At 43.4% G+C, this 26,236-nt stretch overlaps 2 protein-coding genes across 3 annotated transcripts in view; one reads left to right on the top strand and one right to left on the bottom strand.

The window, feature by feature from the left end:
- Positions 1-15,772, top strand: part of DCAF8 (DDB1 and CUL4 associated factor 8) — a 31,897-nt gene extending 16,125 nt beyond the window's left edge. The window contains exons 9-13 of the mRNA XM_077259333.1: positions 2,364-2,471; positions 3,184-3,314; positions 11,110-11,229; positions 11,595-11,711; positions 14,207-15,772. Of these exons, the coding sequence (XP_077115448.1) occupies positions 2,364-2,471; positions 3,184-3,314; positions 11,110-11,229; positions 11,595-11,711; positions 14,207-14,326 (596 nt within the window). The 3' untranslated portion in view covers positions 14,327-15,772. The remainder of the gene's footprint in view (positions 1-2,363; positions 2,472-3,183; positions 3,315-11,109; positions 11,230-11,594; positions 11,712-14,206) is intronic.
- A 6,966-nt stretch (positions 15,773-22,738) lies between these two features.
- The window catches only part of PEA15 (proliferation and apoptosis adaptor protein 15), a 71,398-nt gene continuing 67,900 nt past the window's right edge, over positions 22,739-26,236 (bottom strand). Inside the window, exon 4 of one of the 2 annotated variants that reach the window (XM_077259347.1) lies at positions 22,739-25,929. In XM_077259347.1, the coding sequence (XP_077115462.1) occupies positions 25,865-25,929 (65 nt within the window). In that variant the 3' untranslated portion in view covers positions 22,739-25,864. The remainder of the gene's footprint in view (positions 25,930-26,236) is intronic. The other variant, XM_077259352.1, reaches the window with a different exon arrangement.

The following is a 26,236-nucleotide window of genomic DNA, read 5'->3' as shown; positions in this document are numbered from 1 at the left end:
TATAATGCTGCACAAAGGTTGATGGCCCCATAAGATGCTCCATAGCATATTATTCCCCATATAATGCTGCACAAAGGTTGATGGGTTCCATAAGATACTCAATAGAATAATATGCCCCGTATGCTGCTGCGATTAACAAAAAAACAAAAAAAATAAATAAATGAAATACTCACCTCTCATCGCTGGGCGCCGGGGGCCTGAGCAGGCGGGGACACCGGCACGCTATGGTCAGGTGCCGGAGTCGCCGCTGGCTCAGGACATCGGCACTTGCGATATTCACCTGTCCCTGTTCCGCCGCACGCCGTTGTGTTTTCTGGGTCTCTGCAGTGACTGTTCAGGCAGAGGGCATGCACTAACCACGTCATCGCGCCCTCTGACCTGAACGTCACAGCCAGAGGATGCGGAAGACACAGCACGGTGGTGGAACAGGGACAGGTGAATATTGCATGGCTCACCCTCCCCCGTCATACTCACCCCATTCTGACGCGGTCTCTCTGTATGTCCCTGCTTCTCCGATGGTCTCCGGCGCGCGCTGGCAGCTTGTACCTGTTTTCAACAGTCACATGGTACTGTTCATTAAAGTAATGAATATGCGCTCCGCCTATGGGAGAGGAGTCACGTCCTTATTCATTACTTTAATGAGCGGTACCACGTGACCACTGAACACAAGAAGAGCTGCGGGCACTAGAGACCATCGGAGAAGCAGGGACGTGCAGAGACCGTGCCGGGATCAGGTGAGTATGATGTGACAGCCGCCTCTCCTGCCGCTCCCCCTTCCCCGCCAACCCCCTGGGACAATGACTCGAGTATACGCCGAGAGGGGCACTTGTAGCCTTAAAAAAGGGCTGAAAATCTCGGCTTATACTCGAGTATATACGGTGTGTGTATGTGTAGTTATGGTTAGATATACACTCACCGGCCACTTTATTAGGTACACCTGTCCAACTTCTTGTTAACACTTAATTTCTAATCAGCCAATCACATGGCGGCAACTCAGTGCATTTAGGCATGTAGACATGGTCAAGACAATCTCCTGCAGTTCAAACCGAGCATCAGTATGGGGAAGAAAGGTGATTTGAGTGCCTTTGAACGTGGCATGGTTGTTGGTGCCAGAAGGGCTGGTCTGAGTATTTCAGAAACTGCTGATCTACTGGGATTTTCACGCACAACCATCTCTAGGGTTTACAGAGAATGGTCCGAAAAAGAAAAAAAATCCAGTGAGCGGCAGTTCTGTGGGCGGAAATGCCTTGTTGATGCCAGAGGTCAGAGGAGAATGGGCAGACTGGTTCGAGCTGATAGAAAGGCAACAGTGACTCAAATCGCCACCCGTTACAACCAAGGTAGGCCTAAGAGCATCTCTGAACGCACAGTGTGTCGAACTTTGAGGCAGATGGGCTACAGCAGCAGAAGACCACACCGGGTACCACTCCTTTCAGCTAAGAACAGGAAACTGAGGCTACAATTTGTACAAGCTCATCGAAATTGGACAGTAGAAGATTGGAAAAACGTTGCTTGGTCTGATGAGTCTCGATTTCTGCTGCGACATTCGGATGGTAGGGTCAGAATTTGGCGTAAACAACATGAAAGCATGGATCCATCCTGCCTTGTATGGAGCATCTTTGGGATGTGCAGCGGACAAATCTGCGGCAACTGTGTGATGCCATCATGTCAATATGGACCAAAATCTCTGAGGAATGCTTCCAGCACCTTGTTGAATCTATGCCACGAAGAATTGAGGCAGTTCTGAAGGCAAAAGGGGGTCCAACCCGTTACTAGCATGGTGTACCTAATAAAGTGGCCGGTGAGTGTATAATTAGATAGCACTGTGTTCTTTGTAGGATTTCTACATGCTTAAAATTTTGCCATTTCTAGGATTAATTGTCCTTTTAAGGGGGTACAATTATATTTCTGGGGCGGAAATACTGTTGGGAGGACTGTAAAAATAGGTTATCTGTGCTCCTCCCCTGAGGAGCTTGATCAACTAATCAAAAGAGTAGAGAGTGGTAAAGTGATGCTTTCGACAAAATATTGTCTCTTAAGAAGCAAGGTCCCTGGTTTAAGGAGTCTCCTGGGGTCAAATATTGGATGCAGCATTATAAAGGCCATCATATAGGGTCCCGTGGTTGAATAGGCTCCTCCCCTGAGGACCCTACTCAACTGCTCAGGAGGGCAGAGTCTGGTCACATGGTGGTTTTGACCCAGCACCGACTTGAGAATCAAAATCCATTTTTTTTTAAACTGTCTCTTGGGCCCAATATTTGTGTACAGCATTGTATATGGTATCATGTAGGGTCCTATTGTAAAGGGAGCCCCCAAAAAGTTTATTTTCTTTGACATGTTGCATCCTGCCTCGTTTTCTGCAGAGCTCCTCGCCAGCTACAATGATGAAGATATTTACCTGTTTAACTCCTCTCACAGCGATGGGGCACAGTACATCAAGAGGTACAAGGGTCACCGGAATAACGCTACAGGTGAGGAGCTACCCTGGCGGACCACCTGTAAGCTATGTGGGAATGCTGGGTGACACTTTCCTGGCTGCCAATATGCCCTGCTGCTTCTGAGGTTGTGTGCAATTTCTCCTTTGTCCTGCAGAAGGCAGCAGATTAGGGAATATCCACTTAAAGGGACACTGTCACCTGAATTTGGAGGGAACAATCTTTAGACCTATGGGCGGGGTTTTCGGGTGTTTGATGCACCCTTTCCTTACCCGCCAGCTGCATGCTGGCTGCAATATTGGATTGAAGTTCATTCTCTGTCCTCCGTAATACATGCCTGCACAAGGCAATCTAGGTCTAGAGATTGTTCCCTCCAAATTCAGGTGACAGTGTCCCTTTAACACTGGCTTGATTTGCAGCTTGCAGCAGACTAGTGCAATGCTCTTCAGGGATCGCCTCCTCCCTCATCGGTCTGCCTTCTCATTACCGCTGCCTTTTGTGAGAGTCTGCGAGAGCTCATTAAATCTTTCCAGCCAAGCGCTTCCATGTTTATGCAGTCTTATGCTAATATGTCGGTCCCGCTTGCCCCCCCCCCCCCCCCCCTGCGGGCTGCATGCCAGGTATGGTAGAGAGGTGGGGGGTATGAGACCTGAGGTCAGGAATGCTGGGGGTGGTAGTTTCCCACCATACAAGGGGTCGTGTCTGGTGAAAGACGAAGCACACAACCTGGTTCCTTTTTGCTTTTCAGTGAAGGGCGTGAACTTCTACGGGCCGAAGAGCGAGTTTGTGGTGAGCGGGAGCGACTGCGGCCACATCTTCCTATGGGATAAGTCTTCCTGTCAGATTGTGCAGTTCATGGACGGTGACAAGGGTGGCGTGGTAAGGAAATAGAAAAAAGGGCAATGATATAGGTCTAAGGCTACTTTCACACTAGCGTCGTGCACTGCACGTCGCTATGCGTCGTTTTGGAGAAAAAACGCATCCTGCAAAAGTGCTTGCAGGATGCGTTTTTTCTCCATAGACTTTTATTAGCGACGCAGTGCGACGCATTGCCACACGTCGCAACCGTCATGCGACGGTTGTGTCGGACCATCGCCATCAAAAAACGTTGCTTGTAACGTTTTTTTGGTGCGTCGTTCCCGTCTTTTCCGACCGCGCATGCGCAGCCCGAACTCCGCCCCCGCCTCCCCACACCTCACAATGGGGCAGCGGATGCGTTGAAAAACAGCATCCGCTGCCCCCATTGTGCGGCGCTTCCACAGCTAGCGTCGGTGCGCCGCCACGTCGCATAGCGACGTGCAGTGCACGACGCTAGTGTGAAAGTAGCCTAAGGGGTCTTCTACTTTTTGAGAGACCTACACTTTCCCAGAACGGCTGTAATACCTACTGCCTTAAGGGTGACGTGGGTCTTCATGTTCCCCCTGTCCCTTTTACATGTTCACAAATCTTCAAAAAGGCCATCTAATATGAATCTGGAAATGGAAGATGGATAGGAGGGGGATGCCGCTGCTGCTCCTCACATTGTCTGATGGGAGTAGCTGCTCAAGAGGACAGGTAGGAGGGGGATGCAGCTGCTGCTTCTTATATTGTCTGATGGGAGGAGCAGCTTGAGAGGACAGGTAGGAGGGGGATGCAGCTGCTGCTCCTCATATTGTCTGATGGGAGGAGCAGCTTGAGAGGACAGGTAGGAGGGGGATGCAGCTGCTGCTTATATTGTCTGATGGGAGGAGCTGCTTGAGAGGACAGGTAGGAGGGGGATGCAGCTGCTGCTCCTCATATTGTCTGATGGGAGGAGCAGCTTGAGAGGACAGGTAGGAGGGGGATGCAGCTGCTGCTCCTCATATTGTCTGATGGGAGGAGCAGCTTGAGAGGACAGGTAGGAGGGGGATGCAGCTGCTGCTTATATTGTCTGATGGGAGGAGCTGCTTGAGAGGACAGGTAGGAGGGGGATGCAGCTGCTGCTCCTCATATTGTCTGATGGGAGGAGCAGCTTGAGAGGACAGGTAGGAGGGGGATGCAGCTGCTGCTCCTCATATTGTCTGATGGGAGGAGCAGCTTGAGAGGACAGGTAGGAGGGGGATGCAGCTGCTGCTCCTCATATTGTCTGATGGGAGGAGCAGCTTGAGAGGACAGGTAGGAGGGGGATGCAGCTGCTGCTCCTCATATTGTCTGATGGGAGGAGCAGCTTGAGAGGACAGGTAGGAGGGGGATGCAGCTGCTGCTCCTCATATTGTCTGATGGGAGGAGCAGCTTGAGAGGACAGGTAGGAGGGGGATGCAGCTGCTGCTCCTCATATTGTCTGATGGGAGGAGCAGCTTGAGAGGACAGGTAGGAGGGGGATGCAGCTGCTGCTCCTCATATTGTCTGATGGGAGGAGCAGCTTGAGAGGACAGGTAGGAGGGGGATGCAGCTGCTGCTCCTCTTATTGTCTGATGGGAGGAGCAGCTTGAGAGGACAGGTAGGAGGGGGATGCAGCTGCTGCTCCTCATATTGTCTGATGGGAGGAGCAGCTTGAGAGGACAGGTAGGAGGGGGATGCAGCTGCTTATATTGTCTGATGGGAGGAGCTGCTTGAGAGGACAGGTAGGAGGGGGATGCAGCTGCTGCTCGTCTGTGATGGCACAGCCACTGTGCTCAGGCTATGTGTATAGGGTGCGTTTTTTTCCGTGCGGAAATGGGCAAAAACGCTATGGAATCCTTAGGCAAGCTAATTCAATGACAATCCTGAAGTGTGGTGCACATAATCAGTAAATTTCCTTTCAGTATTTGCAGTTTTTTTTTCTGCAGCATGTCAATTCTTTGTGCGGATTTTTAGCGTTTTTCACACTTTGACTTCAATTGAGTCGATCAAATCTGCACCAAAAACGCAGGTATAAAAATGATGGGGATTTGCTGAGTTTCTGTTTGCGTTTTTACCGGCTTCCTATGGTGTTTCCCATGCTGTATGTCACAGCGTGGGAAACACCGGCGCAGTGGTTTTTATTGGCAGTAACGTTACCGCCGGTAAGACCATCAGTCAGAGCGCTGCGGGGACATGCTCTCAGATGTCAGCATTACCCCACAGCTATGACTGTGACCTGTAGCAGTGACCTGCTGTAAAACGCTTACCGCAGGTCAGCAGGCGTGGGCTGATGAGACTACTCCTCCCATTAGCCTATGTCTGCTGTCACTGATAAGCGACAGCAGGTGCCACCGATGGATGACAGTCTCATCTGCTGGCTCCTGTGCTCACACTTAAAAAATAAATAAATAAAAAATAATAATAATAAAAAAAATAATCATGTAAAATAATTATACATATAAAAATAAAAACCCATTATACTCACCTAACACCAAATTCCCGATGTCCTTGTCTCCTAGAAAAAATGTAAAATAATAAACCACCATATACTCACCTGTCCGCCATAGTCCACATAATCCAGAGTGTCCCACGACGATCTCACGTGTAGAACAGTCTCATCGGGAGATGTCATTGCTCTATTCGGCCGCCGGCGATACACTGACAGCAGGTAATCGCTCCCACAGTATATCACTGAGCTGCCTTGAGAGAGTTCATCGGAGTTCATCAGCTCAGGTGCTCTCACTTTCGGCACCGCTGCGTGAGAACTTTCTCACGGCATCTCAGTGCTATACACTGTGGGAGCAATTACCTGCTGTCAGTGTATCGCCGGCTGTTCTTGAGATCAGTCACATCAGTGACTGCTCTCAAAGTCATCAGGATTGTCGCAGACAGTTGAGGAATATTGTGGTTTATTTTATTTTTGTTGCAGGAGATGATGGCGTCAATGGATTAGGCTTTCATTGAGTAAAGTTTCATTTAGATTCATTAAAGGAGTCTGTAATATTTCAAATAAAGGACTTTATTGGGTGCCTGTGTTTTTTATTATATCACTATGGGGTTGTCTTAGACGCCTCTCCATTACTAACCTGTGGGCTTGATGTCACCTGACAATACAAAGGTGAAATCAACCCCCCCATATATCAACCCACTTGCCACCGCCACAGGGCAAGTGGGAAGAGCGAGGCTAAGCGCCAGATTATAGATGCGCCTCTTCTGGGGTGGCTGAGAGCTGATGTTTTTAGTCTGGGAAGGGCCAATATCCATGGCCCCTTTCTAGGCAATTAATATCAGCCCACAACGGTCTGCCTAGCTTTTGCTGGTTAGATTTTATAGGGGGACCATGTGTCAATTTTTTTCTGGGGTCCCCTGTAGACTAGCCAGTAAAGGCTAAGCAAACAGCTGTGAGCTGATATTAGTAGCCTGGGAACCTTTATGGCTTTTGGCTCCTTTCCAGAATATTAATATCAGCCATCGGCTTTCCCTAAGGGCTGTCCCACACGTCCAGATAATTCCGGTACCGGAATAAATCGGTACCGGAGTTATCCGTGTCCGTGTGCCTGGGAACTCACGGAGGCCATACACGGGGCGTGTGGTACCCACTCTGCATGGTGCTGAAGCTGCGATTCATATCTTCCCTGCAGCAGTGTTTGCTGCAGAGAAAATATGAAGAATAGTGTTTAAAATAAAGATCCATGTGTCCGCCGTCCCCCCCCCGCTGTTCAGAAAATACTTACCCGCTCCCTCGCTGCTTCCTGGTCTGGCCGCGGCTTCTCCTGCATGCGGTCACGTGGGGCCGATCATTTACAGTCTTGAATATGTGGCTCCACCTCCCATAGGGGCGGAGCCGACTATTCATGATTGTAAATGATCGGCCCCACGTGACCGCATACAGTAGGAGGCGCGGCCAGACCAGGAAGGAGCGAGGGAGGCGGGTAAGTATTTTCTGACCAGCGGGGGGGCGCACAGCGGGTGGGGGGGCGGCGGACACCTAAATCTTTATTTTTAACACTATTCTTCATATTTTCTCTACAGCAAACGCTGCTGCAGGGAACATATGAATCGCGGCTTCAGCACCATGTGGGGGGGACAGCGCTTACTGTAGCGCTGTCTCCTGCACGCACACGGACCCCAGACGGAGAATGTCCGTGTGAGGTCCGTGTTTTACGCGGACCCATTGACTCTATTGGGTCCGTGTAAAACGTGCGCTCCCACGAACACTGACATGTCTCCGTGTTTGGCACACGGAGACACGGTCCGCAAAAAATCAATGACATCTGAACAGATGCATTGATTTTTATGGGTCTACGTGTGTCAGTGGCTCCGGTACGTGAAGAAACTGTCACCTCACGTACCGGAGCCACTGACGTGTGAAACCGGCCTAAGCTGGTTATGAAAATTACACGGGAGCCCACACATTTTTTTTTTTTTTTTCTTTAAATTAAGAGATGCAGTTTGGTTACAGGCTATGTATGTTCGTTCTGTCAATGCTCCTACATTGGCTGGTGACAATGTGAGTGTTTGTGTTTACTTACCTACTTAGGGTACTGTCACACAGTACCATTTTGATCGCTACGACGGCACGATCCGTGACGTCGCAGCGATCGTATGATTATCGCTCCAGCGTCGTAGACTGCGGTCACACGGTGCAATCACGGCGCTGGAGCGATGCCGAAGTCCCCGGTAACCAGGGTAAACATCGGGTAACTAAGCGCAGGGCCGCGCTTAGTAACCCGATGTTTACCCTGGTTACCAGCGTAAACGTAAAAAAAACAAACAGTACATACTTACATTCCGGTGTCTGTCCCCGGCGTTCTGCTTCTCTAGTCTCCACTGTGTAAGCGCCATAGCCGGCAAGCACAGCGGTGACGTCAGACGTCACCGCTGTGCTCGCTTTCCGGCCGGCAGACGCTCACACAGTGGAGAGAAGCTGAGACGCCGGAGGACAGACACCGGAATGTAAGTATGTACTGTTTGTTTTTTTACGTTTACGCTTGTAACCAGGGTAAACATCGGGTTACTAAGCGCGGCCCTGCGCTTAGTTACCCGATGTTTACCCTGGTTACAAGCGAAGACATCGCTGGATCGCTGTCACACACAACGATCCAGCGATGTCAGCGGGTGATCAAGCGACGAAAGAAAGTTCCACACGATCTGCTACGACGTACGATTCTCAGCAGGATCCCTGATCGCTGCTGCGTGTCAGACACTGCGATATCGTAACGATATCGCTAGAACGTCACGAATCGTACCGTCGTAGCGATCAAAATGGTACTGTGTGACAGTACCCTTAGTTATGAGGGTGTCGGGCTGACGCCTTTTCATTACTAAGCGTAGAGCTAGGTGTCAACGACAGCTGCTGACACCAAGCCCTACTCCCATTACTCTGATGCTAATGCATCAGAATGAAAAAGGTATTGAACCAAGAAATTACATCAGAGAACTTTTTTTTAACCCCTTAGTGAACAGGCCAAATTTTTTAAAATCTGACGAGTATCACTTAATGTGGTAATAACTCTGGAACTCTTCAACATATCCGATTGATTTTTTTGTGACTCATTGTGCTTTATGATAATGGTAAATTTGTTATTTTCTGCATTTATTTATAAAAAAAATATCAGAAATGTTACAAAAATTGAAAAAAAAATTGCAATTTCGAGCTCTCAATGATTATCCTTTTAATCCAGATAGTCATACCACACAAAATCATTAATAAATAACATTTCCCTCGTGCCTTCTTTACATCAGCACCATTTGTAAAATGTTTTATTTTGTTAGCATTTTATAAGGTTTAAAAATGTAGCTGTAATTTTTCATTTTTTTTTTAAGGAAATTAAATTTTTTTTTAGGGACCTATTAAGTTTTGAAGTGACTTTGGTGGTCTTATATATTGGAAATCCCCAAAAGTGTAATTAGTTTAAAAACAGCGCCCCTCAATTAATTCAAAATTGCTTTTAGGTATTTTATTAACCCTTCAGGTGCTTTTCAGAAATTAATGCAAAGTGGCATAACAGAAATGAATACATTTTATTTGTACTATCAAAATGTTTCTAACTTCTGAACAGGTCACTACAGCTTTAAGACTTTAACTCCTTTCTGCCATCGGACGGAATCGTAGGTCTGATGGCAGAACCCCCGCTTTGATGTGGGCTCCGGCGCTGAGTCCGCACCAAATCGGGACACGTCAGCTGTTTTGAACAGCCGACATGTGCCCGCAATAGGCGCTGGCAGAATCACAATCCACCCGCGCCTATTAACTAGTTAAATGCTGCTGTCAAACTCTGACAGCGGTATTTAACAAGTGCATCCGGCTGGAAATGCATGCACCGGTGACCCCTGTCACATGATTGGGGGTCATCGGCGTGTCGGCATGACAACCAGAGGTCTCCTTGTGACCTCTATTGTTGTTGATGAAAGATTGCTGAGAGTGCCACCCTCTGGTTGGTGCTCATAGCAATGCTGTAATACTACTACATAGAGGCGATCTGAGCATCACCTCTATGTAGCAGAGGCGATCGAGTTATGGAAGCTTCTATCCTCCCATAAAGACTGTTGAAGCATGCCAAAAGTTAAAAAAAAAAAGTTTTTAAAAATATGAAAAAAATAAAAGTTTAAATCACCCCCCTTTCGCCCCATTCAAAACAAGACAATTAAAAAAAAAAAAATTCAAACCTACACATATTTGGTATCGCCGCGTTCAGGATCGCCCGATCTATCAATAAAAAGGATTAACCTGATAGCTAAAAAAAAAAAGGTCAACGCCAGAATTAGTATTTTGGTCGTCGCGACATTGCATTAAAATTCAATAATGGGGGATCAAAAGAACGTATCTGCACCAAAATGGTATAATTAAAAACTTCATCTCTGCACGCAAAAAATAAGCCCTCACCCAACCCCAGATAATGAAAAATTGAGACTATACGGTCCTCTGAAAAAGGCCTTTTTTTTTTTTTTTTCTTTTAAGCAAAGTTTGTAATTTTTTTCTCCACTTGGATAAAAAAAGAACCTAGACATGTTTGGTGTCTATAAACTCGTAATGACCTGGTGAATCATAATAGCATGTCAGCTTTAGCATTTAGTGATCCTAGTAAAAAAGCCAAACAAAAAACCAGTGTGAGATAGGACGTTTTTTTGCAATTTCACCGCAATTTTTTTCCCGTTTTCTAGTACACGACATGGTAAAACGAATGGTGTCGTTCAAAAGTACAACTCGTCCCGCAAAAATAAAGGCCTTACATGGCCATATTGACGGAAAAATAAAAAAGTTATGGCTCTGGTAAGGCGGGGAGTGAAAAACAAAAACGCCAAACCGAAAAAAGCTCTGGGCGTTAAGGCTGTTATTTGGCCATGAATTGTCATGGCAAACATCAGGACCACACAATCAAGATCTCGGGGTGCCAATGGAGTTAGAGAGGGAGCCCCCACACTCTGTTAACCATCTAGATGCTGTAGTCTTTGACAGCAGCATTTAAGGGGTTAAACAATTATTGCCAGTACCAACACTTATCATGGCTGGCGCAGCAATTTGTCAGCTATAGTGTGCAGCCGACAGCTTCAGGATTGTCACCCGTCGGTGGATGCTATTCTCTTATCGCAAGTCAGTAAAAAAATGTATTGGTGGTCACTAAGGGGTTAGTATCTTTATTTAGCTCAAAAAGCCTTCATTTCTTTACAAAAACCCGTGCAAAAAGCGCATGCAAAACCGCAACAAAAAACGTGCTTTTTTGCTGCAGCGTTTATCCTGCCAAGAGATGTAGAAACCTTGTAGAAATTACCAGAATCTGCCAGTAATGTCTTTAGTGTTGTTATTCAGTCTGATCTCATTGTGTCGTTGCAGGTGAACTGTTTGGAGCCCCATCCCCATCTACCCGTCCTGGCCACCAGCGGCCTCGACTACGATGTGAAAATTTGGCTTCCCACAGCCAAGGATCCGACAGAGCTAGACGGCCTGAAGGAGGTAAGATGAGCAAATGGGCACCAGCCCAATAAAGGGTTAACATCTTCCTCAAAAACGTCCACCTAATGTGTGGGCCCAAATTAGTCAGCAGTGAGCTCATCTCCAATCCATATGGTGCTGTAGTCACCTCTCCCGGCAGATGAGACTCGCCGTGCCAGATGCAGAACAGAGGAATCAACGTAACCACTTCACTCCCTGTGGAGAGGGGAAGCATGTACACCCGGCCCGCGGTAATGGCCCGTCCGGGCCTCTGCATGAGCAAAAAAATGTATAGGCCTTATGGATGCATACTCAAAATGTAGGAATTGGTGAACGACCCCCTCATATCTGTGGAAGGAGTGTTCACCTGTGTCTTCTACTTCCAGATTATTAAGAAGAATAAGCGCGAGAGGGACGAGGACAGTCTACACCACGCCGACTTGTTTGATAATCACATGCTCTGGTTTCTTATGCATCATCTTCGACAACGAGGGCACCGCAGGGTGAGTACCAGACCTCTACTTCCCATGTACAAGAATACTGCTATACTGCTGCCCCATATATACAAGAATATAGCTACTATAATACTGCCCACTATGTACAAGAATATAACTACTATAATACTGTCCCTTATGTACAAGAATATAACTACTATAATACTGTCCCCTATATACAAGAATATAACTACTATAATACTGCTCCTATGTACAAGAATATAACTACTATAATACTGCCCACTATGTACAAGAATATAACTACTATAATACTGTCCCTTATGTACAAGAATATAACTACTATAATACTGTCCCCTATATACAAGAATATAACTACTATAATACTGCTCCTATGTACAAGAATATAACTACTATAATACTGCTCCTATGTACAAGAATATAACTACTATAATACTGCCCCTATTTACAAGAATATAACTACTATAATACTGGTCCTATGTACAAGAATATAACTACTATAATACTGCCCACTATGTACAAGAATATAACTACTATAATACTGGTCCTATGTACAAGAATATAACTACTATAATACTGCCCCTATGTACAAGAATATAACTACTATAATACTGCTCCTATGTACAAGAATATAGCTACTATAATACTGCCCCCTATGTACAAGAATATAACTACTATAATACTGCCCCTATGTACAAGAATATAACTACTATAATACTGCCCCCTATGTACAAGAATATAACTACTATAATACTGCCCCCTATGTACAAGAATATAACTACTATAATACTGCCCCCTATGTACAAGAATATAACTACTATAATACTGCCCCTATGTACAGGAATATACCGTATTTTCCGGCGTATAAGACGACTTTTTAACCCCCGAAAATCTTCTTAAAAGTCGGGGGTCGTCTTATACGCCGGGAATCGTCGTGTACGCCGGTGTATATGGTGGGTGGGGAGGGGGAGTGATCCTGATGACGAGGGGGCGTCTCACAGGAAAGTGAGTAATCCCCATTACCTTATCCTAGCGGTGCAGCGTGGGGGTGTCAGTGCTGGGAGCGGCGGCGGCTGCTGTGTTCTGGTGCGGCGGCTCCTCTTCTGTGTGGGGCCTCTGTGCTGTGAGGTGGCGGCGGCAGCGGCGTATCTTTATCCAGTTGGGGCTCCTCCGGCATCTCCTTAGCCCTGGAGGCCCCGCCGCAACTCCATCGGTGCAATGTGGTGGCCTCCGGGAAAATGGCCGCTGCTCAGATTCAGATCTCGTGTCCCGAGATTTCGGGACGAGATCTGAATCTGAGCAGCGGCCATTTTCCCGGAGGCCACCGCATCGCACCTATTGAGCTGCCTCCGGGAAAATGGCCGCTGCATTGCACCGATGGAGTTGCGGCGGGGCCTCCAGGGCTAAGGAGATGCCGGAGGAGCCCCAACTGGATAAAGATATGCCGCCGCCACCGCCACCGCACAGCACAGAGGCCCCACACAGAAGAGGAGCCGCCGCACCAGAGCACAGCAGCCGCCGCACCAGAGCACAGCAGCCGCCGCCGCCACTCCCAGCACTGAGACCCCCACGCTGCACCGCTACGATAAGGTAATGGGGGATACTCACTTTCCTGTGAGACGCCCCCTCGGCATCAGGATCACTCCCCCCCCCCCCCCCCCCCCAAAAGGCACATATTCACCGGCCCTATAAGACGACATAGGGTGTATAAGAAGACCCCCGACTTTTAAGAAGATTTTATATTTTAACTGGTAAAGTTGGGGGGTCGTCTTATACGCCCAGTCGTCTTATACGCCGGAAAATACGGTAACTACTATAATACTGTCCCTATGTACAGGAATGTACATGACAATATTGGCCCAATATTTATGGACATAACTGTTTATCACCCATGGTAATTCTGCTTCATGTCACCTAGCTTATCCATGGTTTTTTTCCCCTCTTTTTTTTTTTTTTTCTCTATACTATGTTGTGCATAAATATGTGATTCTTCAGAATTTGTTTTAGTCTTTGCCTGATGAAGAGACGTATGTAGTCTCGAAAGCTTGCAATTTGTTACCATCTTTTCAGTTAGCCATTAAAAGGTATCAACCACTGAGGACTCTCAATTCTAAATATTTTTCTATCTACTGGCTAACACGGTACCAAGATATATATCTTTCCTGGATCATGACAATATTAGGATTTTTTTTTCAATTCTTCTGCAATGGTGGAGGCAGTTTCCCATTTGGGACTGCTTTCCTGTAAACCTGCGTGGAAGATACTGTGCCACCTCCCCCAGGTTAATAATGCTGCACGTGTGCTGCTCATCGGCGCCATTCAGTTCCTCGATGGCAGTAAATTACCAGTTCTGTGCCGTCGTTTGAGCACCGCAGGTGCAGGGATGATGGTTCTGTCATCTTCAAAGGGAAGAGAAAAAAGTGTTTGTTTTTTTTCTTATTGAGGTTTTATTTAAAAAAAAAAAAAAGTGTGTTTTTTTTTTTTTTTTAATATACTCTTTTCATTTCTATCCCCTTGATTGTCAGAGGAGAAGAGATCCCGGCTTAAACACGACGGATGCTGACTCCGACTCCTCGCCCAGCACCTCCGACAGTTCCGACGACGATGAAGAAGGTCCTGATCGCGTCCAGTGCATCCCATCGTGAGCCACCTCCTTTCCTCCCCTTCCTCCTCTGCCTAAGAGGGGTCGGGGCGGTAGGGACTACTTTACTAATAGACATTTTTCAGCTTTTTATCAAAGTTCTAGGACTGTAGTGTAAGAAGCCACGCTGTCCCTCTTACGCCCTGGTATTTTTTTTTCCTGTTTGGGAAAGGGGCAAAAGTTATTTTTGTCTTTTTTTTTTTTTTTTTTTTTGTTTGTTTTCTTTTTGGCTTTGCATAACTGCACTTTGGATATGTCAGCTTTGGAGAAAGAAGGAGCGACCCACACGTTGGAGCCTCTTCCCACTATCCGAGATTTGTTCTAGACCGTTTATTACCAGCAGTTTGAGAGCGCCAGAAGGAAAGAAGGACTGAAAAGATAAAGGAGTGGCGGAAGGGAGAGCAGGCAGCATTTTATGTTATTGCTTTTCACTTGTGTTTCTAGAAGCCGCCCACCCTAGTCCCCACCCCGATTTCTCTATACCGTGTGTTTGTCTATTTTGCATCTCCTTATTTTTATTTTTCCCTATTTTTTTTTGTTTTTTTTCTTTTTTCTTCTTTTTCAGTGTCTAGTAAAATTAAGTCTTAATTTTCTGGTTGTGTGTGGGCTAAAAAGAAAATGCATGAGAAAAAAAAAATCTGCACGGAGGTCTTTGTGCATTTATTGCTCTTTTGGGTGTGTGGGATTTTTTTTTTCCTTTCCTATACAAAAGATTTTAGGTTTTGTTTTACTGTTTCTTTTTTTAATCACCTATATTTATATGTGTGTATATATTTAGTCCGTCTGCTCTGGAGTAATGACGTCGCCACTGAACGAAGTCCTAGTGAAGGGAGAGGCTGAATATTGTTTCCTTCTGCCAGTGGGGGAGAATTCTCAGCCAGACTTGTTTTCGGAGGTTTCTATATATTTTAAATAACTCCCAAAATAAAAAAGTGTTCTTTTGTCAAGTGTTTTCATATTATTTTTGTTTGTTTTTTCTTTCTTTTCTGATAAGTTTGATCACCCCTTTTCTTCAGTGGAAGGACTTCTTCCCTTAGTTACTCCGAAAACTGTTTGTCACTAGTGTTCTCCTCCCCAGCAAGATACTGTGTATATAATGCGATTGTTTGCACTTTTCTCATGTTGTTTGTTTTTTTTGTTTCCTTTTAATTTTCATTAATTATCTATTAAAAAAAAAAAAGTTATATGGAAAACGAAAATAAAAAAAAAATTCTCCTCCCTCCCCACTTTCTCTCCTTCTTCCCAATAAATGATCATTCATATTCATTTCTGAGAAAATTAGGAATTCTGGCGGAACCAAACTTCAGGATTTCAACTCAGTCATCGGCTTTGCTTTTCCACCGTTTTCTGAATCTATCGAGCTGGATGTTTATGACTTTGCAAAATTGTTAAGTTTAAAGAAAATGAATATTATATATTATATAGAAATAAATGCAATAAGAGAAGTTCAGTCCCGATTATCGCTTCATTTATTTTCATCTAGGAAGGTGAATGAATGGGCTTAGTGTAAAAATAAAAATTACAGGAATCACGAAGTCAGTTACATTTGCATACAATAAACTTTTATTAGCACAATTATTTTTGTCACTTTTTTTCCTTACAATTTCAATAGAATGCTAAAGCCAAGCTCAGTTTTTTTTTTGTTCACTTTCATTTTTTTTCTAACAATATGCATTTTCTTTTTTATTTACATTTTTATTTATTTATTTTTATTACAAAGTTAAGCACACAAGGGACTTTTGATGGAAGGTGTTCCAAGTGGTCAGTGCAAAATACCAGTGCAAGTCTTTTTTTCTTTTAGACTGTCCCTCCTTTTTATATATTTTTATTTGCTATCATTGTGGGGAAAAATAACTCCAAATAAATTCTGAATTGTGGGGAGACTGGCCCCAAAATCATTTTAATTTTAAGGCAGTGTAGTAATTGGGAAAAAAAAATTGTAAAAATAAAAGGTTCCAATTTTATTGACCACATTGTGACAATTTGGAGTTTGATCGTTAACCACGTTGTCACAATTTGGCGCCCGATTGTTGACCATGTTGTCACAATTTGGCGCTCGATTGTTGATCACGTTGTCACAATTTGGCACCCGATTGTTGACCACGTTGTCACAATGTGGCGCTCGATTGTTGACCACGTTGTCACAATGTGGCGCTCGATCGTTAACCACGTTGTCACAATTTGGCGCCCGATTGTTGACCACTTTGTCACAATTTGAAGAACCATTCACATTTTGGCACATCATTGTATCTTGTAGTCAGATTTATTTTTCCCCATACTGAAAGAAAATATTAAACCATTTTTGAGTCATTTATACCCACTTCATTATACCAGTCATCTAAAAATATACATTTTAAATAGTTTTGTCCAAATGTATAAAATATATATTTTCTTTTTTTTTCTTGCTCATCTCCACAATGACCAAACCAAAACTGAATTCTTTCATCTCAAGTCCTGTAGCTTTGCAATAAATTAACACTAAACAGCAAGAGGAACACTTAGTATATTTCATATACATATATGTATAATATATATGTACACACAGTTAACACGGTCTGAGCGTCATATGCTGGGAAAGGGCAAACTAGAAAACCAATTTGACAAAACCGTAACCAAATAGTTAGCAAAAAAAGACACCAAAAGGGAAGAAATATTGAAAAAAGGGACTATCTTTTAATGTTAAGGTTGTTCGTGTGTGTAATAATATATATATTTTTTCGAATATGGCTTTTTCCATAGGCAACAACCATATCATGACTGGATATATAAAGGAAATGGCTTAACTTTTTTTTGTATAGAATTTTTTAAATTTTTTTATTTTTCATTCATAAGTTTTAGATGATCAAGGACACTTGTACGATGTATATATAAAATATACGTATGCTATCACTATATGCTGTTGATACACTCAGATGTGCGTATTTGTGTGCCTCATCGTATGTGCCCAATTAAATGCAGAAGTTTAGAGGTAAGTTTTTTTTTTTTTGTTTGTTTTTTTTCTTAAACTGAAGGGAAAAATTTAATAACATTTATAAAATAAACTTTTCCTTAATATGTTGGTCATAATGATAAGGGCCCACTAGGAATTGAAAAAGATGTCTTGGGTAAGTTCCCCCTTGCCCACTAAGTGATTCAGATGTAATTCAGGACCCAACTAGGTGTCCTAAAAAAAAAAAAAAAAATCAGGTTTTAGTATTTGCTAATTTGACTTTTTTACAAAAATGTTATTCCAATTTAAAAATGTTTAACTTTTGAAAAATTTGTCACAATTTGAAAGTAGAGATGAATGAACCCTCTAGTGCTGAACTCCAAACACAGACTTTTCCCATAAGTCTGTTTTAGTGTTCGGGGTTCTGGGAGGAGAGAGATTCCGTGGGGGTACTCTGCTTCCTGTTGCAGCCCCCTACCACTGACTGCAACCAGTCTACAACACCAAAGTTCGGGTCCCCATTGACTTTTATGGGATTCTGGTTAAAGTTCTGGTACCCGAACTGAACTTTTGGACTGAAGCTCGGACGAACCTGAACTTCCATGGGTCCACTCATCCCTATTTGAAAGGGATGCAAATCACACCATTTTTTTTTTTATTTTTATTTTTTTTTTTGAGCCAAGCACACTCTATACCCTTGTAAAATTCTGCCTCATCGACTTTTCTCAACCTGCATGGGGGTTTGTTATTTCTTCATCCTAATTAGAACTCTCCTTTGTTAATCCAGATATTATACTCTTAAAATCAGTATAGCCTAAAATTATTTTATAACCTTGAATTGTCCCTTTTTTTTTTGTTTGTTTGTTTTGTGTAAAGGAAAATTATTTTAATACTGTAAAATCTGCAACAACAACAACAAAAATTGTCTAGTAAGAAACTTGAGGATTTGAAAACCAGGTCCCATATCCCGGAGAAGCCCCCAATATTTTATAATTTTTTTATTTTTAACAAGTGTAATAATTCACATCTCTTTTGGGCTTTACTAAATATAAAGTCAGAAATGGCAGAAACAAAAGCTAAGCATTCCCTCCCCAAAAAATGGCAAAAACAGTCTACAGTCTGTTTGGAAGGCACAGTTAATAATGCTGGGTAGGCAAATTTAAAAAAAATAAACTTGTTTATGGCAATTTTGGCTTCATTTTTTAATTTTTAAGTGTTGCAGCATTTGATCCTTCTGTGTAATGTGGGGATAATATATATAATTTTTTTTAAAAAGTGTCCTTGGGCCAAATAGTTTTAAGGTTTTGGAGCTGGTCATACACATAACATTTTGATCAGTTGTCCGTGGGATCGTCCATGCAACAGAACGGACAAATTTGGCCTCCCATATTTTTGACTGACCAAGTCCAAAAATTAGCAACCTGCAAAACCACATTTGTGTTACAGTTGTGTAAGTTAACCAAAAGATGTACAGGCAGCATTAATGGGTGTATAGACAAAGAAAATTCTGTTTCTCACAGTTTGACTTCTTTGTTAATTGGGCTAAAAAAATATAGAAATTCCAAAATATGACTTTTCCATAATCCAGTAGAAAGGTCTGTTTAAAAAATTTCTGCGTGGTGTTTCATTTTTTATTACATAGTGGGGAAAAAGTATTTAGTCAGCCACCAATTGTGCTAGTTCTCCCACTTAAAAAGATGAGGCCTGTAATTGACATCATAGGTAGACCACAACTATGAGAGTCAAAATGAGAAAACAAATACAGAAAATCACCTTGTCTGATTTAGCAAGATTTATTTTGAAAATTATGGTGGAAAATAAGTACACTGCTGAAAAGGAACACTTAAACAGAATATAACTCCAACTTCTGTGAAATCAAACTGTCCACTTAGGAAGCAACACTGTTTTACAATCAATTTCACATGCTGTTGTGCAAATGGAATAGACAACAGATGGAAATTATTGCCAATTAGCAAGACACGATCAGTAAAGGTGTGGTTCTGCAGGCAGAGACCACAGACCACATCTCAGTACCAATGCTTTCTGGCTGATGGTTTGGTCACTTGAGTGTTGTGCTTTCACACTCGTGGTAGCATGAGATGGACTCTACAACCCACACAAGTGGCTCAGGTAGTGCAGCTCATCCAAGATGGCACATCAATGCGAGCTGTGGCAAGAAGGTTTGCTGTGTCTGTCAGCGTAGTGTCCAGAGGCTGAGGGCACTACCAGGAGACAGGCCAGTACACCAGGAGACGTGGAAGGCGCTGTAGGAGGGCAACAACCCAGCATCAGGAGCGCTCCCTCAGCCTTTGTGCAAGGAGAAACCCTGCCAGAGCCCTGCAAAATGACCTCCAGCAGGCCACAAAAGTGCATGTCTGCACAAACGGTTAGAAACGGACTCCATGAGGATGGTCTGAGTGCCCGACGTCCACAAATGGGGGTTGTGCTCACAGCCCAACACCATGCAGGACGCTTGGCATTTGCCACAGAACACCAGGACTGGCAAATTCGCCGCTGGCGCCCTGTGCTCTTCACAGATGAAAGCCGATTCACGCTGATCACATGTGACAGTCTGGAGATGCCGTGGAGAGCGATCTGCCTGCAACATCCTTCAGCATGACTGGTTTGGCAGTGGGTCAGTAATGGTGTGGGGTGGCAATTCTTTGGAGGGCCCCACAGCCCTCCATGTGGTCGCCAGAGGTAGCCTGACTGCCATTAGGTACCGAGATGAGATCCTCAGACCCCTTGTGGGACCATATGCTGGTGCAGTTGGCCCTGGGTTCTTCCTAATGCAGGATAATGTCAGACCTCATGTGGCTGGAGTGTGTCAGCAGTCCCTGCAAGATGAAGGCATTGAAGCTATGGACTGGCCCGCCCGTTCCCCAGACCTGAATTCGATTGAACACATCTGGGACATGTCTCACACATCCACCAATGTCACGTTGCACCACAGACTGTCCAGGAGTTGGCGGATGCTTTAGTCCAGGTCTAGGAGGAGTTCCCTCGGGAGACCATCCGCCACCTCATCAGGAGCATTCCCAGGTGTTGTACAGTAGGGAGGTCATACAGGCACGTGGAGGCAACACACAATACTGAGCATCATTTTGACTTGTTTTAAGGACATTACATTCCACTTTAATTTTGTGTGACTCCAAATCCAGGCCTCCATTGGTTAATAAATTTGATTTCAATTGATGATTTTTGTGTGATTTTGTTGTCAGCACATTCAACTTTGTACAGAACAAAGTATTCAATGAGAATATTTCATTCATTCAGATCTAGGATGTGTTATTTGAGTGTTCCCTTTATTTTTTTGAGCAGTGTATTTGGTCACCTAAAAGCATGCAAGATTTCTGGCTCTCACAGACCTGTAACTTCTTTAAGATGCTCCTCTGTCCTTTACTCATTACCTGTAGTAATGGCACCTGTTTGAACTTATCAGTATAAAAGACACCTGTCCACAACCTCAAACAGTCACACTCCAAACTCCACTATGGTGAAAACCAAAGAACTGTCGAAGGACACCAGAAACAAAATTGTAACCCTGCACCAAGCTGGGAAGACTGAATCTGCAATAGGAAAGCAGCTTGAAATCAACTGTGGGAGCAATAATACGAAAATGGAAGACATACAAGACCACTGATAATCTCCCTCAATATGGGGCTCCACACAAGATCTCGCCCCATGGGGTCAAAATGATCACAAGAATGGTGAGCAAAACTTCCAGAACCACACGGGGGGACCTAGTGAATGACCTGCATAGAGCTGGGACCACCGTAACAAAGGCTACCATCAGTAACACTACGCCGTCAGGGACTCACATCCTGCAGTGTCAGATGTGTCCCCCCTGCTTAAGCCAGTACATGTACGGGCCCGTCTGAAGTTTGCTAGAAAGCATTTGGATTATCCTGAAGAGTATTTGGAGAGTGTCATATGGTCTGATGAAACAAAACTCATCGTGTTTGGAGGAGACAGAATGCTGAGATGCATCTAAAGAACACCATACCTACTGAGAAGCATGGGGGTGGCAACATCATGCTTTGGGGCTGTTTCTCTGCAAAGACACCAGGACGACTGATCCGTGTACATGAAAGAATGAATGGGGCCACGTATCATGAGATTTTGAGTTCAAACCTCCTTCCATCAGTAAGGGCATTGAAGATGAAACGCGGATGGTTATTTCAGCATGATAATGATCCCAAGCACACCGCCAGGGCAACGAAAGAGTGGCTTCGTAAGAAGCATATGAAGGTCCTGGAGTGGCCTAGCCAGTCTCCAGATCTCAACCCCATAGCAAACCTTTGGAGGGAGTTGAAAGTCTGTGTTGCCCAGCGACAGGCCCAAAACACTGCTCTAGAAGAGATCTGCATGGAGGAATGGGCCAACATACCACCAACAGTGTGTGCCAACCTTGTGAAGACTTGCAAAAAATGTTTGACCACTGTCATTGCCAACAAAGGATATATAACAAAATATTGAGATGAACTTATGTTAATGACCAAATACTTATTTTCCACCATAATTTGCAAAATAAATCTTGCCAAATCAGACAAGGTGATTTCCTGGATTTGTTTTCTAATTTTGACTCTCATAGTTGTGGTCTACCTATGGTGTCAAAAACAGGCCTCTCTCATCTTTTTAAGTGGGAGAACTTGCACAGTTGTTGACTAAATACTTTTTTCTCCACTTTATCTAGGTAGTATATGTTGGGTAATAGGTGTAAGGAAAACCACAGTCGTTTTGGGGTTTTGACATCAAAAGTTTCAGTAACAAACACTGCACAAATTACATCCTTTCCTTCCCTTCAGTGTGAAAGAATCAGAGTTGTTCTCGCCCTTGGCAAAATTTGAGTGATAACAGAAAACAATAGGAGTGGGTGATTGGCTTCAGACTGAACAATAAAAAAAAATACATCTTTGTTTACCCCTCTTTTGGCCATGTGTGACTGTCGTTGCGGCTGTCAACCAAGCTGGTCTCATTATAATCAGTGATGATTGTGTAGCTAAGTGCCTCCCGTTGATACAAGAAGAAAGGGTGGGGAGGAATTCAATACTCGGAGCTTCATGGCCTCATCTGAGGATGAACAAACCCTGAATAATCAAGGGGCCTGACGAGAACCCATTTAAAAAAATATGTTGATAGGCAACAAAAGCCAACAATACAATAATTTTTTACTTAACACTTTTTGGGGGTGGGGTTTAAACCCCTTTTTTTATGTTAAAGAAGGGGCTTATTAAGCTCCTCCGTAACCAGGGATAAAAAAAAACACTGCCATCTGTAGGACTCCATGTTCCACAGCAGCACTCAAAATTTTCAATTACTGTCTTTTTTAGGCTTTTTTTGTCCCGCTCCTGTCATAGATGGTTTTAGCAATTTTGATGACATTTCAGCAAGTTTTAGGTAATTAAAATACATTGTTCTCGCTAATGCATCAAATTCCTTAGAGGCTTAGGATGGGAGCGACTTTCTCTCTGCACTGCTACTATGTTCTTTTTTTATTTTTTTTGTGCAAAATTTTCTTTAGTTTCTAACATTTTCCTTGACATTTTCACATTCTCTTGGAAATATCACTGGATTTCATCTGTCACAATGCCCGTCTGGGTATAAATTGTTTTTCGACAAGTCCGGTTAACCCTTTCTAGATCGTATTAGAGAAGTTCCAGCTTTCACTTGTCCCGGCCTGTTGCCGACTCTCCTCCCTCTCATTGACCATAATCATCCAGAATTCGTCAGTAGGAAGCAGGAATGTAACTTCTCCCCCTTCTCAACTTTTGGGAAATCTCCCTGATCTGTTTTCCATCTGCTCGCTAGAAATAGCAGTTCTGGAGCTGCCTTCCAGATCATCCTGGAAAAATAATTTAGCATTTTCTACCGTAAGACGTTATTTAGACTGACCAAGTACAAAATCTTGCTCTGCATATGTGTGAGTTCACATTGGGTGGATACTTTGCAGAATGTTCACTTCTAATTTTTCAAGCAAAAACCACTTTGCCCTTTTTTGGAGCAGTTTTTCATGATCGAGCGTGTTTTTTCTGGCTCATTTTTGATTGGACAATGCCTAGTTTATTGTGATTTCCAGCAGGATCAGTTTAAAAAAAGTGACAAGCGTGGTTTCCCCTCCCCCACAGTCAGTTTTCAAAACTTTTTCCTATAGAAATGTATGTAGTGTTAAAGAAGGTGGATTTTGGAGAGGATCTGCTCCACAAACTCTTCTAAAATAACCTCAATGTGAAGATAACCACGTGCTGTATGCACAGTCTTTTAGCTTCGTTTTTTTGAACAAAAACTGAGTCGTTTTTGAGATTTGGAGCAGGATTTGGAGAGTTTCTGCTAATAAAAAAACACCACAACCCTCTCTGAATTTAATAAGGGTTAAATAGTAAAGGCTAATCAGTGTGTTTGTATAGAAGGGGAAGGACCTGGCCGGTGCACAGGTGCTTCATGCCTGTACGGCATACTCTACATTCCTGGTCCTGTCGGGGGCAGTAAGGGTATTTCTTAGTGCCACCATTGTTTGGGGTAGGTATACAGAAAGGGAGTCACACTAACTACAAGTTCCAACATGTATTATTATTTTTTTTTTTTTGCATGCCACATTCCATTAGCTACGGCAGTCGGGGTTGAGGGGGCTTGGTGATCTGCCAGGCAAAAAATGTTCAAAACGGGCTGTCACTACTGCTTCAAAACGGGCTGTACACCCAGAAGGGGTTAACTAATGCAAAAAAAAGTCAGACCTAGTTATTCTGTACAGGGGTCCGAGGTCCACCCATTTGGCATGGCTCCTGGGATCTGGCGCGATGCAGCTGTGTCTCTCACTCCGATATCCATCCCCATTATGCGTTATTGTTCGGCCAGCTGCAGCCACCTCTGTCTGGTCGGATATTATTACTGTTTGTATTAGTAGTGGAAATCAGGTTTCCGAGCATTCGCTAAGATTATTTTTCTCAACTTATCTTTTTTTTTTTTTTTATCATCATCATGCAACAAACACGTGCCCAGCTCAAGTCGGTAATTTCCTTCCTGCTGTGATTACGGCTTCGTAACTCATATTTAACCCAATCTTTTTTTTCTTAATATTTAAATTCTGTAAAAAAAAAAAAAATATTTAAATTATCCAAAAATATTTCAGAACCAAAGTGGTTAAGATCAGCAGAGAATTTTTATTTTACATGTATTGCAAAATAATTAAAATGTATTAGAAACTTTTTGAAATCTAAACCATTTATTAGAAATATTGAAATTCCGAGTTGTAATACCAGATCCAAAGATCCAACCTATGAGCAAGAGTGGCGTTATTAGAAAAAAAGGCAGCTCCATTTTTCTAGTCTTTTGTGCTCATTTAGCCCCTTTACATATGCCAAGCAGCATCATCTTAATCTGTCCTCTCGAGGTTTATACTATTTTCTACCTGCAGTACACGTCTTTCCTTCTCTATTCTACAGCTTTCTTTTATCTACATATCATTTTCCCCCCAATTTCACCATTCCTTTCATTCCTCGAAGTCTCTAGTGGAAAACAAGCCTTTCCAATAGCTTATTGGTTAAATTTTTGCAAAACTTGTTGAATGCTTACTGGATTTACCGCAATTTTTTGAGATGCCAAAATGGATAGGTTTACATTTATTTGTTTTATGTATTGTTGACTTCTGTTGGCTGTGCTTATTATTTGGTCTCCCAGGCTTCGATACTGTGCAAGCTCTACAAGCCAGATTAGCCAAGATCATCAAAATATCCTTGCACCAGTGTCTTTAAGATTTCAAGGCATGTATCCACTTGAATTTTTGATTCTTGGCATTGGCTTAGATGAATTTTTCTTTCCCGCTTTTGAACCCCTTTAGCTTTCAGCTCCAGTGCAGGTCCCCAAAAATTGTATTCTCATATTAGGAGGTGGCTTATATTCTACATATTGGAATGTTTGAAGGAGACCAATCATCATTTCCTCTAAAAAAAAAAAAAAAAAAAAAGTGCACAAGTAACGGTAGACCACCATTATGTGACTGTTTTTTTTTCCTATAGAAACCAGTAAAATTACTGAATCCTACAAGCCCTGCCATCAAAATGGCTGCCTTTATAGGTTTTGAAATATGGATACATAATAATACATAAAGACAGCACAATATCACACATTCAATGCTCTTCTAAGTGTACTATGCTTTCTTTTTCTGCCACTGTCATGGTCAACCAAGTGCAAACAACTATGGGGAGAAAAAAAATGTACAAGGGCCTCATTTCCATTTGCATAGAAATCTCCACACCACGAAAAATAATAAAATCCGTATTTAGCCACATTATCCCACGAGAAGGATTTATATATAATATATATTATATAAAGTAAAAAAAAGCTTCTACTTAAACACACGCTTACAAAACGCATCTTAGAACAGACTGCAGGTCACGGAGCACACACACACAACAGGATTAGGACTCTTGTTAGTGGTCATCGGTGGGGTGCGAATTTTCCTTTTCGTTCCCTGTCCCTCTCACTTCCCCAATCTCTACGCCTGTGGTGGGATAACCCAGGGTGAGACCGGGGAAGCACAAGGTAAACAAGAGGGATAGAATAACGGAAACCAAATAGGATTGAGTCTTCTCTCTTTCTCCTTGCGAAAGGTCTTCAGGCTTTCTTTGGTGGTGGAGCCAATTTGATGATTTCTTCTTCTGAAGGCTGTCTTATAATATCTAAAAAACAAAAACAAATATATTTCTTGCATTTCTCGCATAAAGTAACTAAGCTTTATGTCAGGTGGATGTCCCAAAAGCATAAGAGACCTCAACCATACTGCAGTGTGATTTCTAGAAGTGTGTTCTAAAAGTGTGATTACATTAGAATTAAAACCTGAAAGATGTATACAGACTGAGCCCTGCTACCTACCACCATCTCACTCTAAGGCTGGAGTCACACTAGCGAGTTTTACGGACGTAAGAGCGCAGAAAATACGCCAAACAAACGGCACAATTATTCTCAATGGGTCTGCTCCTATTAGCC

The sequence above is a fragment of the Ranitomeya variabilis genome, chromosome 1 (genome assembly GCF_051348905.1).
Source record: "Ranitomeya variabilis isolate aRanVar5 chromosome 1, aRanVar5.hap1, whole genome shotgun sequence".
NCBI classification, from domain to species: domain Eukaryota; kingdom Metazoa; phylum Chordata; class Amphibia; order Anura; family Dendrobatidae; genus Ranitomeya; species Ranitomeya variabilis.
Note: the sequence above shows the minus strand (reverse complement) of the source record. Positions and strands in the feature narration are given on the sequence as shown.